Here is a 12,434-nt window from a genome sequence, read left to right as displayed (position 1 = left end):
CAGGAGCAGCTTGGTGGGGTCTGGAGCGTGTTAAAAGCCCGCTTTATCACGCGCCCCGGGTTCTGGCCCGGTCGGTTGCCTACAGCGACCTCACCTTCACGCTCTGCACCTTGCTCAGCTCAATGGGGATCTCGTCCAGCTCGTCCTTCTGTGGAGAGATTCGTGGGAAGAAATCAGATAATACAGAACGCAGGTTTCTGTTGGAGCAAAGTCTTTCGCAACATCCCAGAAGACGCCGGCAGAACACAGAGCGAGCTGCGAGAAAAAGGCCCCGAACGGTTCCAGTGCGGCTGCTGCTGAGGAGAGCGAGGCCGTCCCATCTGGAGCAGAGCACAAAGACTATTGTTTGAGTGTGTGTGTGTGTGTGTGTGTGTGTCTTCTTCACTCTCCTAGCAACAGAGAACGTTCCCCTGCTTCCAGATTTCACGCTCCCATGTCGTGCTTCCTCCTCGTTTATGGAAGCTGATTGAGTAAACGGGTCCCAGACACATCTGACGTCCAATCATCTGAATAAGCTTCATTATAATCAGTGGCTTCGTCTAAAAGGCAAAGTCCATGCTATTATGTTTCATCCGCTGGATGAATGGGGAGGACCTCTCCTCACCTCTGCTCCCCTTTCACTCACGCTCTCCTGCAGCGGCGCCTCCTTCCCCCTGTGCTACTTACGCGTAATGACACGAGAGCGAGTGAGTGGGTGAGAGTGACTCATGTTGTTGCAGCATCAACACTTTGGCCACGGGGGGGGGGTCCCTGGGGGGTCACTGGGGCCAAGGTTTGTCACAGTCGGACACATCGAGATTTCCACTGTTTCATACTGAGTTTCATCATGTGTCAAATGATACGTTAACGAGGCCGGGGACAGCGTGCGTGTGTGTGTGTGTGTGTGCGCGCGCGTGCGCGCGTGTGTGTGTGTGCGCGCGTGCGTGTGTGGCTACGTACCGATTTGCCTCTTCGGAACAGCAGCTGGTTTCCTGCCAGCGTGAAGTAGCGGGTCTTCCAGCGCTTGATGAACTTCCAGCGGACCTGCTTCTCCTTCAGCTTGCCCTCGATCAGAGGCTGCCCGTCCTGGTTCACCACTGCGCACGGGGAACGATGAACCCGAACGACAAAAAGAACGGAACACGGGTGGGTTGAAGGTGCCAGCGCCTTTATTTTACAACACTAGCGACCACTGTACCGACGCACGGCTGTTAGTTTTCAGGCCACATTTGACCTTTCTGCATCTAAAACACAACACAGTAGTGATTGAAGCGGTGGGTAATTAGGTTCTGTTCTCAATTTCCCTTCATTTCCATGCGTCCTTGTCCTTAGTTTTATGTTTTCTAACCCAAAGCACTCTAAACCTCATTTGTAGGAGAATTGCACAACACAAACATTCGCAGTCTTTTCCAGAGTCAACACTAACGAGCTGCTCGGTTTAAACACACAACTCCCTCACTCTCGTGTCTGGACTCATGGTTGAACACGGGCGTGTGCGATTTCACGCGTTCGTGCCTTTTCTTTTTGACCAAAGACCTTCGTCTGATCCGAGGATCGCACGAAGGGCCCGATCTGTAGAACCCCTTCACGCCCGACAGCGGATCAGGTCAGAACCTGCTTGTTCCCGTGCCGGTTCAGGGCACCGGGTTCACGTCAGCAGCCGAGGTGCGAGTGAGACAAAACTGTCCCTTCCTTTTTCTGTTACTGAAACAAACCGCACGCGTTCAGCTTCCCCGTAGCGGCGCCTCTGAGGGAACGGGTCGTAGTAAAACCTGCCGGGCTTCGTAATGTTTGGACCGGCCGGCCGGCGTGTTTACTTCAGCGCATGTGTGCCTGTGTATTCCACCAAATTGGTTCTGATGAAAGAATGACACTGAAAACGAGTGGAAAGCAGTGAACCGGCGTCCATCGAAACGCAGCCAAATCTTCATTTCACATGTTTTACACTAATCACTGCGGAGCCGAGTCCGCTCGGCTGCTCGGCGCCGGTCCAAACGCTGACTGTGTCAAAACTGCTGCCTGACATTTAGTAACCTATGAGATCCACTTCCTCTACACACATTTCCCTGTTCGGACATTTTTAGGCGTAACACAAACTGTTTGTAGTCGTATGCTGTTGCAGTGAAACTGCAGATTCAAAGCCTGTTTTAGAAACCCCTGAAGTTTTACAAAGAGCTGAAGACGCCCTTTGATCTTATAGAACCCCTCGTGCGCCTCGTTCATCATTTGGACCCATTTTGCGAGCGCAGACGTTTATAGGAGAGACGCACTCACATTCATCCAAACGCATCCAAGTCTGACTTCATTACAACAAAATGCCCGTGGAGGGGGTCGATGGAGCAAAGTAAACTTGAAGCCGCGGATCTGAGCGACCCTCGACGTGCGCCTGTTTGGAGACAGAACACCTCCCTCCGGTTCCGTCAAAGGGAGCCTCACGGCAAAGCCAGGGCTTTTACCTGTGGCCTTCTCTGGGTTGTTGCACATGAAGCAGAGCCAGCCTCCTTCTTCCTCACTGTAACCAAACAGATCGAAGAAGCGCACGTCCCCCAGCTGGATCTGCAGCCCGTCCAGGTCCTGCAGACAAAGACACACGTCGGACCGTCCCGTAATTATATTCAACCACACTCATTATTAGAAAGATGAGAAGTTCGCTAAGAAAATAAAAATATTTCGTTGATATATTCCTGTCACATGCTGAAAGCCGTAGTGTGTGTGTGTGTGTGTGTGTGTAGGTAACGCAATCCCAGACCCCCATTAGAAATCCCTGCAGACCACCCTGCACATGGTTGGAGTTAGGCTTCGCTTAAAATGCACAAACACAGCGGGGCTCGAGTTTCCTCGGTGATATTCAAACTGCGATAATGCAGATTTATCGTAACGCAGTCTGGAGAACAAACAGGAACATTAGAGGAGTTGATGGATTACAGTCATCAGCCTCCCCGACTACTGTTTACACTGCTTTTACTGTGGACGCTCACGTTGCATCGCGCGTGTTTCTGCTTAGTAATACGTCGACCGTCTCACCGCTCGGCTCCTGCTGCAGTTTTTACCTGCTCTGATTTACGTTTTACAGCAGGAGAAACGCGTCCCATCACATCTTGAAGAAAACGAGGGAGGTGAATTCACACGTGTGTGTTCACATATCAACACTGAACTCTGCATTTAACCCCCCCCCCCCCCCCCCCCGCTCACACACATCCGTACATCAGAGCTTCACTCGTGTTGTTACAACCTGAGTAATTGATGTGAAAGCGCCTCCGCATGCGGATCCTCAGAAACCAGGACCATATGCGGCTGAGAGCTCGTTTTCTGATGCGTTCAGGGGAACGAGGACCCGACGATCATTAGAAGCAGGACACAGAGGGGAATAAAGGGTCGCCGAAGGAAAACAGGAGAGGTCACAGGTCTTCTTTTACTCGTCAATGACCAACTTTGACAGAACGTAGTCAACATTAGCTGGAAGTTGTTAATGTGGCAGAAAACGGACCTTAAGACAAAGATGGCTTGAATTAGGAAACGTCTGAAAGGAACGCCATTAGTCAAGGCAATAAGAGCCCACAAAGACCAGATCTCTGCTTGAATACGAGACTGTCACCTGCAGAACAACAAGGGCCAGATCACAAAGCTCCTCTCAAGGTGCATTATGGGAAAAAATGGATTCTGATTAAACAGAAGACGCATGGTTTAACAGTGGTTTTCTGTTCTCGTGCTGATAATTAGTTAAAGATAAAGAAGCGTAATGCTTCTAGACTGATGAGGTGCTTCACCACCAAACGCTGACAGACTGACTCTCAGACACAATACAAACCACCTCTCCTCAGAACAGACAAGCCGCATTCACGCCCGGGTGAATGCCAAAGCAATTAAACGAGCCTTCACGTTGTTCACTGATTACGAAGCAACGCCAAAGAAAAGACGGAGGCAGAGTCGGGCGTTGAGCAACGCCGCGTAAGAGCGCAAACGGGGCCTCAAACACACGAGGAGACGACTGCGCACATCTGCTCCCGGACCCCGGTACCAGAACCCCTCAGCGCTGCAGCCTCTGTGGTGCCAGGCTCACCACACGCAGCCAACGGGGCGCGGAGCCCGAGACTGGCAGCCTGTGTCGAGCCTCACGCAGCAAAGCGAACGGCCGATTCCATAAACACGGCCCCACATCTGGAATGTTAAGGTGAAGAAACAAAGGCTGGATTACATGAGGCTGAATATATAATGTGTGTCCTCGCGTAGCCTCGTCCGCCTCCTCTCCTTCCTCCCGGCACCATTTTTAGATCACTATTATAACTCGAGCAAGATGGAGGTTTGCAGCTGGATGTGACTAATAACGGCTGCAGTTACAGACGAAGGCGATAAAAGCACGTCCTCGGAGTCCAATGTGCGACCGCGTTCCAATTTAAGGCAAGGTTCAGTCAGTCGGGGACGAAGGCCCTTTTTACACACTCCTTCCTCGACCTTTATGTTGGAAATTCAAGCCACCACCAGTGACCAGGCCAGTAAACAGGGAACCAGCAGCCTGGAACTGATCACAGATGAAAGGAGGCTGCTCCACTAGAGGGGAGGAAGAGGAGGAGGAAGAGGAGGAGCAGCAAGGAGACGGCTGAGTGGACGACAAGTAGGAGTCTCCTCTGTATCTGGTCCCACACAGACAAACAGGTCGGACGCAGATCTAACCCTCGTCTCCTTCATTAAACTCCTTATTCTGGTGGTTCCTCCTCACCTTTACCTCATTTGAACAACAGATGCTCCCACTCTCCGATAAACACTAACTGTCTTCAGTATCACTTCTGGTGTTTCCTCCTTTTATTTACTGCATCCTCTCCATCTTACTCACCTTCACTCACACCAGCTTTCTGTGACCTCGCATCAAGCTTTATATAAATCTATATACGTACACATCATAACCCGTTGTTGATTGAACCCTATACCTGGTGTGTTTTTGTGCATGTTACAGAACACGAACCACTGTTTATCATTGTGGGTTCTCTGTTGTTGGAATCAAATGTTTGGCTCCATTCCGTGACCATAATGTTTGTTTTTTCAGTTGCTCACGTCGAGCAACAACAGCTGCATTTTCTTTGCGGGTCTGATCGTTCTGTAGCGACACTTAGCTCGTCACAGAGGGCACCGTGAGAACCACCACACACACGCAAACACACGCACACACACGCATGCACGCAAGCACACACACACACACACGCACGCACATGCATGCACGCACGCACACACACACACACACACACACATGCACGCAAGCATGCACGGGCGCGCACACACACACACAGAAACACGCACACACACACATGCACGCACACACACACACACACATGCACGCAAGCACGCACGGGCGCGCACAAACACACACAGACACATGCACACACGCACGCACACACACACACACACACGCATGCACACACGCACACACACACACACACACACACACGCACACACGCGCGCACACACACACGCACACACGCACACACACACACACACACACACACACACACACACACACACACACACACACACACACACACACACACACACACACCTTCCTGTGTGGCGTGCTGTGCTGGCTCATGGCCATGGGGAAGCTGTGCGCCCCCTTCAGCTGCGTCTTCTCCCACAGCGCGGCCAGTCTCTGGACACACTCGTCTTTGGAGCACAGAGGGACGCTGGCTTTGCTCTGGATGACGGGGGAAACACACATGGACATAACAGAGTTATGACGAGAGGAAGAAAGCGCATAAAGCTGGTGTTGTTTGGAGTTTTGCGTTTCAGCAGATGCAACCACTTTTTAAGGTTTCAGTAGATTGTTCAACCAAGCTGTCTGGACATCCTTAAACGCAACAATGTGTCTCTGACGGTGTCACATTTGCTCTCGCTCGACAGGAAATTAAAATTGCATGTGACAACTCTTCTCTTCACAAAACCGCAAAAACATCCAAGCTACGTTCAAAGGCTACAAAAATTCAAATTTTAAAACTCAGCAACAGGACGGATGATATCGACATCATCATTGAGAATGTGCTGCGTTATGACGGTCGCACCTGTAAATGCAGCAGCATGATGTGCAGCCAAACGTGGGGCTGACGACTGGTCAGCTGGAAGCAGGACTTGGCGTACAGACAGTAGTGGCCCTTCAGAGGACAGGAGAAGGACAGCTTGGCCACGCAGCCCCGGCTGGAGTCTGACACACACACGCGTGAAAACAGTCAAAACACGCCTTGCCTCTCATATAGAGACTTCTGTAACCATGGGAACGTATTTACACAGTGACTCAGAGCATTAAAGGAAACTTCTCCTCATAATAGCCAGAAAAACCTCCCACAAACTTTCACCTCTCGGCCAAAACCATCACATGGACATCATCTGGCAAATAAAGAGAAGGAGGGATTCCTGCCGTACGGAGCCATGAAGCAGCAAGGGTGTCGGCCTCGTTTAAATGGAACGGAGTAGATACAGAAAGCGTGAGCTGCACAGTCATACGTCTAGAGCGCCTCCATGCATGTTTTTAAGGCTAAATACTGTATATAGCTGAGTGTGTTTATGGTGACTCACTCACTGACACACTTTCTAAAGGTGACATCACCCAGTGGAGGCCACCTGTGACATCATAACGCAGGGCGCTGAGTCAGCGGCTTAAGGGGAAGACTGTGAACTGGAGAAGCTGCTGTTCTGACGGAGACGTGCAGAATTATTCAGGCACGACTTCCACTTTGTGTGTCTATCGGCCTGCGCGCGCACACGCGGGCGAGCGGCGCGTCCCCGATGGACGCAACGCAGCGCGCGGCTCCAAAGACCCTTCATTATTTAATCGAATCAGCTCGCAGGCGCCAGATGTGACGCGGAAAAGGGCGACGAAAGGCTCAAAGAGAAGTCTTCATTCACGCGGAGCAAATGGAATCAAGCTGCATTAATTAGAAACGAATGCAAATAAAGTATCACATCTCTGAGTGTGAGTAAAATGTGAAGGGAAGTTTGAAAATTAATTATAAAGTTTGGTAAAATCGAGCAGATTACGTTAGAGGTTTTACACCTGAAGGAACGTCTGTTACAAATTTGCACACTTTATTTATTGCTGTTATTTATTCATGGAGCTGTTTTAAACAACTTTTCTTTAAACACTTTTCTTTGCCGCTAAAACTTTGCACATCTGGATCTGGGCGGTTGGAGCCGCGTGGCATCAGGCCCCAGTCCGTTTCCACACTGATCCCTGCAACATCCTTAAAACAAATATTTGGTATCAATGAGGTCTGATTCCAAATGGATCACGCTTTACATGATATGCATGTCTATGCATGATACGGCTGTCTGTAACCACTGACCTCTGGGTTTTAACGTCAACCTCCGTAACTCAAACCGCTGTCATTCTGGGCAGAAGCAGCCAATCCGATGCCAAAATTTATGAGCTCATGCAAAGTTATTCCACATAGAAAAAGCACTTGACATGTGATGGTGCACAATAACTGGAAACAGCTCCCAGTACACGAGAGATCAGAAACACGGCATTCAATGTAAGGGGACTTTCCAGGCAGCATATAAATCATACGATGGCCAGAAACAGGTGTTCAGGTGTGTAACCAATACTGTGCTTGGAATGTAAATGTAAATGTTAAAGACACTCATCAGCACATGCAAAAGTCACCAGCATCCAGAAATCATGGTCTAACTGGGCCATAAATCATATTACTGGTGCAACAGGCAGCAAAGCTTTAGGTGAATGTGAGTGAAACTGAGAAGTAGCGACAGGAAGGAGAGGTGTATCAGTACTGCCTGGAATACTCCCCTTTAAAGTACTGTAAGAATACAAATACTACAGACTGCTCCAGCATCATCGGCGTCATCATTACCTTCTATGACACAGTGCTCAGGCATGGGAATCTGCTGCACCATGTCTTTGCAGAAGGCTCTGATCGTCTCCATGTTGTCTCTCAAATGGACAAAGAGCCTGTCGGCCTCCCCCCGCTCCTCCCCCGCCCCGTCCCCCTCTTTCTCTGCCTCTCTGGCGCCGGCGTCGCCCGCGGGTCCCCCCTCGCCGGGCGCCTCCCGGTCCTGGTCGGGCACGGCGCCGGAGACGAGCTCCGCCCCCTCGCCGTCGTCCCCGGCGACGGCGCGCGCGCGGACCGCGTGCAGAGCCAGGCTCTTCGACCTGAGGGTCGGACAAAGGACAGGCCTGAAATGCAGTCTGACCTGATTGGGATCCAGCTGAAAGCGCTGGATGAACGGAAGCTTCCTCTGCACTCCGTGCTGCAGATCAGCCACGTTCACAGACAGCGCCGACGCACCCACCTGTTGAACCTCGCGTCGCGCCTGTCCTCTCTGGCCTGGCTCAGGCTGTGGCGCCTCAGCGGGGGGGGCGAGTCCCCGCCCCCCCCCTCCTCTCCCCCCTCGTCGCCCGCTCTCTCCTCCACCGCCTGGACCTTCACCTGTAAGCGCTGCTCGGGCCCCGCGTCCGCACGGCCGGCGCTGCAACGCACGCAGAACGCAGGCGGCGAGCGCGTGAGACGAGGCCCGGTTCTCTCTCTGCCTCTCAGCACCTCGTGTCCTCCTCTTCACCTCTTACTGGCTTCATTTCACCTATTACTTCTCATGTGTGACCTTCACAGCTCCATCACAGCAGCCGCACTCTCCTGTCTGTTTGTGCACCTACAGTGAACGCGCACGCACAAACACAAACACAAACACATGCTCCTCTCGCGCCGTGTGGCGTTTTTTCTCAAAGCGCAGAAACATTCTGAAGCAGTTTTCGAGACTTCTAATCACTGCAAATGGCAGTTTTGCATGAAAGAAGCCAAGAGAGGACAAATAGAAAAACATTTTAACGACTTTTACCAATTCGGAATCTTCAAAGCTCGGTTTAGCTAAGATTTAATTGTCTTGATTGCATAGTGATGAAGATTTATTTAGAGCAACACAAAAACAAAGAACCAGTATAAATATGAACAATAACATTCAGAACTAAGAATCAGGGGGCGTGTTTGCGTGGCTCCCACCTGCAGCGCGGGGCCGGGCCTTCCTCCAGCCGTCTCCCCAGCAGCCTGGCTATGGCCGTGAAGGAGTTGCTCATCCTGTAGATGTCCTTGCCGCAGCCTCCCAGCAGGGACGGGTAGCGGTCGGCCAGAGCGCGGATCTCCAGCAGCAGCGTGTGGTGGAAACCGTGCTCGGCGCCGCCCAGGTGGGACGCCAGGTACAGCAGCGAGCTGTGGGCGTGGGGCTGGAGACAAAGTGATGCTTCGCTATGACTTCTGTTTGGTAAAAAAGACATTCTACACTATACATCAACATATATTATACAATCATGACAATTGTGAATACAAACACATGCAGCTGGTTTTCAGCAAACTCAAAGACGTAAATGCCTTGGTTTCACATTGCACATAGCTGTGCATTGATTTCATCATTCTAGGAGTGCTTTTTGTATAAACTGCGTCCAGAGCATATACACAACCTGCTTTTGTTCTATTCTCAAAGGGGGCGGATTCAAACCTCTCGTACATGTACTGGTCCCTGCAATGTGAAGTATTCATAAACAACACAGTCCCAGCTCGTGAAACGTCTACTTTCATTTGGCGATTGTGATTTTTGAGCTGTTGCCTGTTGACAAACTAAAGGCTCCATTTGACAGCAACAAACTCTTCTTTCAGCAGTTGTGTGTCGCACCATTGCAAACCCAAAGACAAAGAGAGTGACAGAGTAGAATCAGAAACCTTTCCTAACAAAATATTGATTGTGATCTCATAAACGGGGCCGATGATTTGTACTTGATGCTTCAGCTGTATCTGTGTTTGTAGATGATGACGATTATTTTTATATTGTTCTGGTCTCTTAGAGAACGCTGACATTCGCTTTGACCTAGCAACAAGTAAGCCACAATATAAAATTACTCACTTCAGGAGGTAAAAGAAGGAGCGTTGCGCAATCGAACGTGTCCCAGTTCTGAAGTGTGTGTATGCGTGTGTGTGTAGGACAAAACATGAGTCCACAGGAGGGACCCTCCACTACCATCACCAGGAGGTCTCAGCTGAGGCCTTTCCCAGAAAAAAGGCTGATTTTCCAAATGGTTTCAATGTGAAGAAAGACTGTGTGTGTGTGTGTGTGTGTGTGTGTGTGTGTGTGTGTGTGTGTGTGTGTGTGTGTGTGTGTGTGTGTGTGTGTGTGTGTGTGTGTGTGTGTGTGTGTGTGTGTGTGTGTGCTGCAGCTGTGCTGGTTGAAAGGTTGCAGGACACGTCATCTTGGATTACTGTCATTCTAAGTTTTATCTCTGGGATTTTGATTGTGTGGATGTGGATCTGTGAGTCAGGTTTACTGAGCCCCCCCCACACACACACACACATTGGAGTCAATAAACTACATTGAACTTATAAATCAGTGTATGTGAGGTGTGTTGAGATACTTAGTGTAGTGGTTTCATACATACTAGAGGAAGCATCCAGTTATAACAGAGTGTGAGTGTATCCTCTGGGCACCATGAATGTCTCTGAATGTGGTCGACGCATCAGGAGGAAATAAGTGTGGGTCAGTTTTTTTATTGCTGAGCCTCCGTGCGTGGCTCTGCCGCCCGGCTACGCATGTGAGACTTCAGCTGACACCGCTGCCCGCCTGTCCACTCATCAGTCAGCAGCGATGCCAATGCCACGCTAATTAGCCTGTAATGAGCAGCTCCAGTGTTTTAGCCGAGGGCTCCGATTCGGTTCCAGTAAATGGCTGAAGCACCACTTTTTTACTTCGGCGCAAGAGCTGTTACGAGGCAAAGAAGCAGCCAAGTCTGCAGGGCAGCCAAGTGTTTAACCCGGGGCTTGACACAATGGGACCCGCGGGACACATGCAGCCCAGTTCAAAACAAACCGGTGTTCAGAGTTTCAGCATAATGTTGCCTATTAGAACAAAACTTGTTATCACATAGGTGCTGCTTTAGAAATATGACATCAGAACGGAAGTTCTGGTCCTCACTGTTCTGATCAGAGCAGGTGTGTGTGTGTGTGTGTGTGTGTGTGTGTGTGTGTGTGTTTGTGTGTGTGTGTGTTTTGGCAGAACCACAGAGACCGGGGCATGTGAGCGTGCAGCCCACTCCTCTCGGCCCACTACAATAATCACCTCGGTGCACGTGCAGCTCTCTCTCCGTTTCAGCGTTACGGACATTTGTTGTAGAAAAACGAACGAACGGAACGATATGAGTTCTTTGTGTGTGTGTGTTTCCAGCGTCTGCACCTCGCTGATGACGCCCACGGCTCCGTGGATTCTGGCCACGTGCCCCAGCAGAGCGGGGCACTGCTGCCCGGCCGCCCTCAGCGCCGGCAGGAAGCTCACCAGCGAGGACGGGCCGGCCCGCGAGACGTCCACCAGCGCCCCCATGACGGCCTCCGTGAGCGACTGGTTGCCTAGGTAACCGACCAGCGCGGGCACCTGAGGGCTCAACATCTGCAGGGACGAGGAGAATCAAAGGCAAAGAGGGCAGGGAGTTAAACCACTATTTATGAATTGTAATTAAAAGGTTGTGTTCAACACGTTTGGGGCAGCAACACAACCACACAGGCTTCACGCGTTAATGATGAAGGCTAGACGCGAGAGGAGTGACCTTGGAGAGAGATGAAGAAGAAGCCAATAATGAACAAAAGCCTGGACGAGCCGAGTGGATGAACAGTTCCTGCTCATTATCTGGGCCGGTCACACTGGGCCGCACTGGATCGGACTAACAATGCCACCATTGCAACCCTCCTGCTGCTACTCCACCAGTCACGTGTTGTGAATAATTATGTTAATATCAAACAGTTTGTGCTCCTCAGAGAGGAACTCTTCGCATACGTACGGTACAGTAGGTTTAAACTTGCTAGCGCTGCGTGAATATTAGCACACAGAGAATGTGGTACGTGCAGCTCACGGCAGCAGTCTTTGGCGTGTGAGTGTGGGGGGTGGAGCAGAGTAACTCCAGATGGCTGCTTCTGATTCTCCGCTGCGCCGCTTCACCACCATGTGCTCCGTTCGCTGGAATGCGGTACTTTCCTTCATGTTGAACATTAGCAGCCACAGGATTAAGGGAATTCCTGCTATGAAATGGGAACTAAGCCCGCGCCGGGACGTTCGCTCGCTTCTACAAATGTTCCCGTGGATGTTTTCATACAAGCTTATTACAGGATGTGATTAAGCTTGACTCACAAGGCCTTGCTGGCACACCATGTCTTCTTCTAACAATTATCTAAAGACCTAAATAAACAAACTGGCATGTTTGTTGGAAAGCTGACGATGTAAAACTTTCAGGAGCGCTCACAAGAGGATGTTGCTCGGCAACCATTTGAAGGAGTCGGATGAGGTGTTGTTGCTCCGCGGCCTCCAGCTGTAGCATCATCGCGGTGAGGTTGCCTAGGTGACGGTGGATGGTGTCCGGCTGCCTGGGGTAGACTGACGGTAGCACTCGTAACAGCATGTGGTTTCCTGAGAGAGACAGGGAAAATGGACTA

At 50.7% G+C, this 12,434-nt stretch overlaps 1 protein-coding gene across 1 annotated transcript in view; it reads right to left on the bottom strand.

The window, feature by feature from the left end:
* Positions 1–12,434, bottom strand: part of veph1 (ventricular zone expressed PH domain-containing 1) — a 33,730-nt gene that overhangs the window by 3,176 nt on the left and 18,120 nt on the right. The window contains exons 5-14 of the mRNA XM_029170936.2: positions 12,245–12,408; positions 11,188–11,397; positions 8,973–9,193; positions 8,269–8,445; positions 7,830–8,128; positions 6,027–6,166; positions 5,528–5,662; positions 2,436–2,553; positions 940–1,076; positions 95–148 (exon numbers count right to left, since the gene is read on the bottom strand). Of these exons, the coding sequence (XP_029026769.1) occupies positions 95–148; positions 940–1,076; positions 2,436–2,553; positions 5,528–5,662; positions 6,027–6,166; positions 7,830–8,128; positions 8,269–8,445; positions 8,973–9,193; positions 11,188–11,397; positions 12,245–12,408 (1,655 nt within the window). The remainder of the gene's footprint in view (positions 1–94; positions 149–939; positions 1,077–2,435; positions 2,554–5,527; positions 5,663–6,026; positions 6,167–7,829; positions 8,129–8,268; positions 8,446–8,972; positions 9,194–11,187; positions 11,398–12,244; positions 12,409–12,434) is intronic.

This window comes from Betta splendens, chromosome 13 (assembly GCF_900634795.4).
Source record: "Betta splendens chromosome 13, fBetSpl5.4, whole genome shotgun sequence".
NCBI classification, from domain to species: domain Eukaryota; kingdom Metazoa; phylum Chordata; class Actinopteri; order Anabantiformes; family Osphronemidae; genus Betta; species Betta splendens.
Note: the sequence above shows the minus strand (reverse complement) of the source record. Positions and strands in the feature narration are given on the sequence as shown.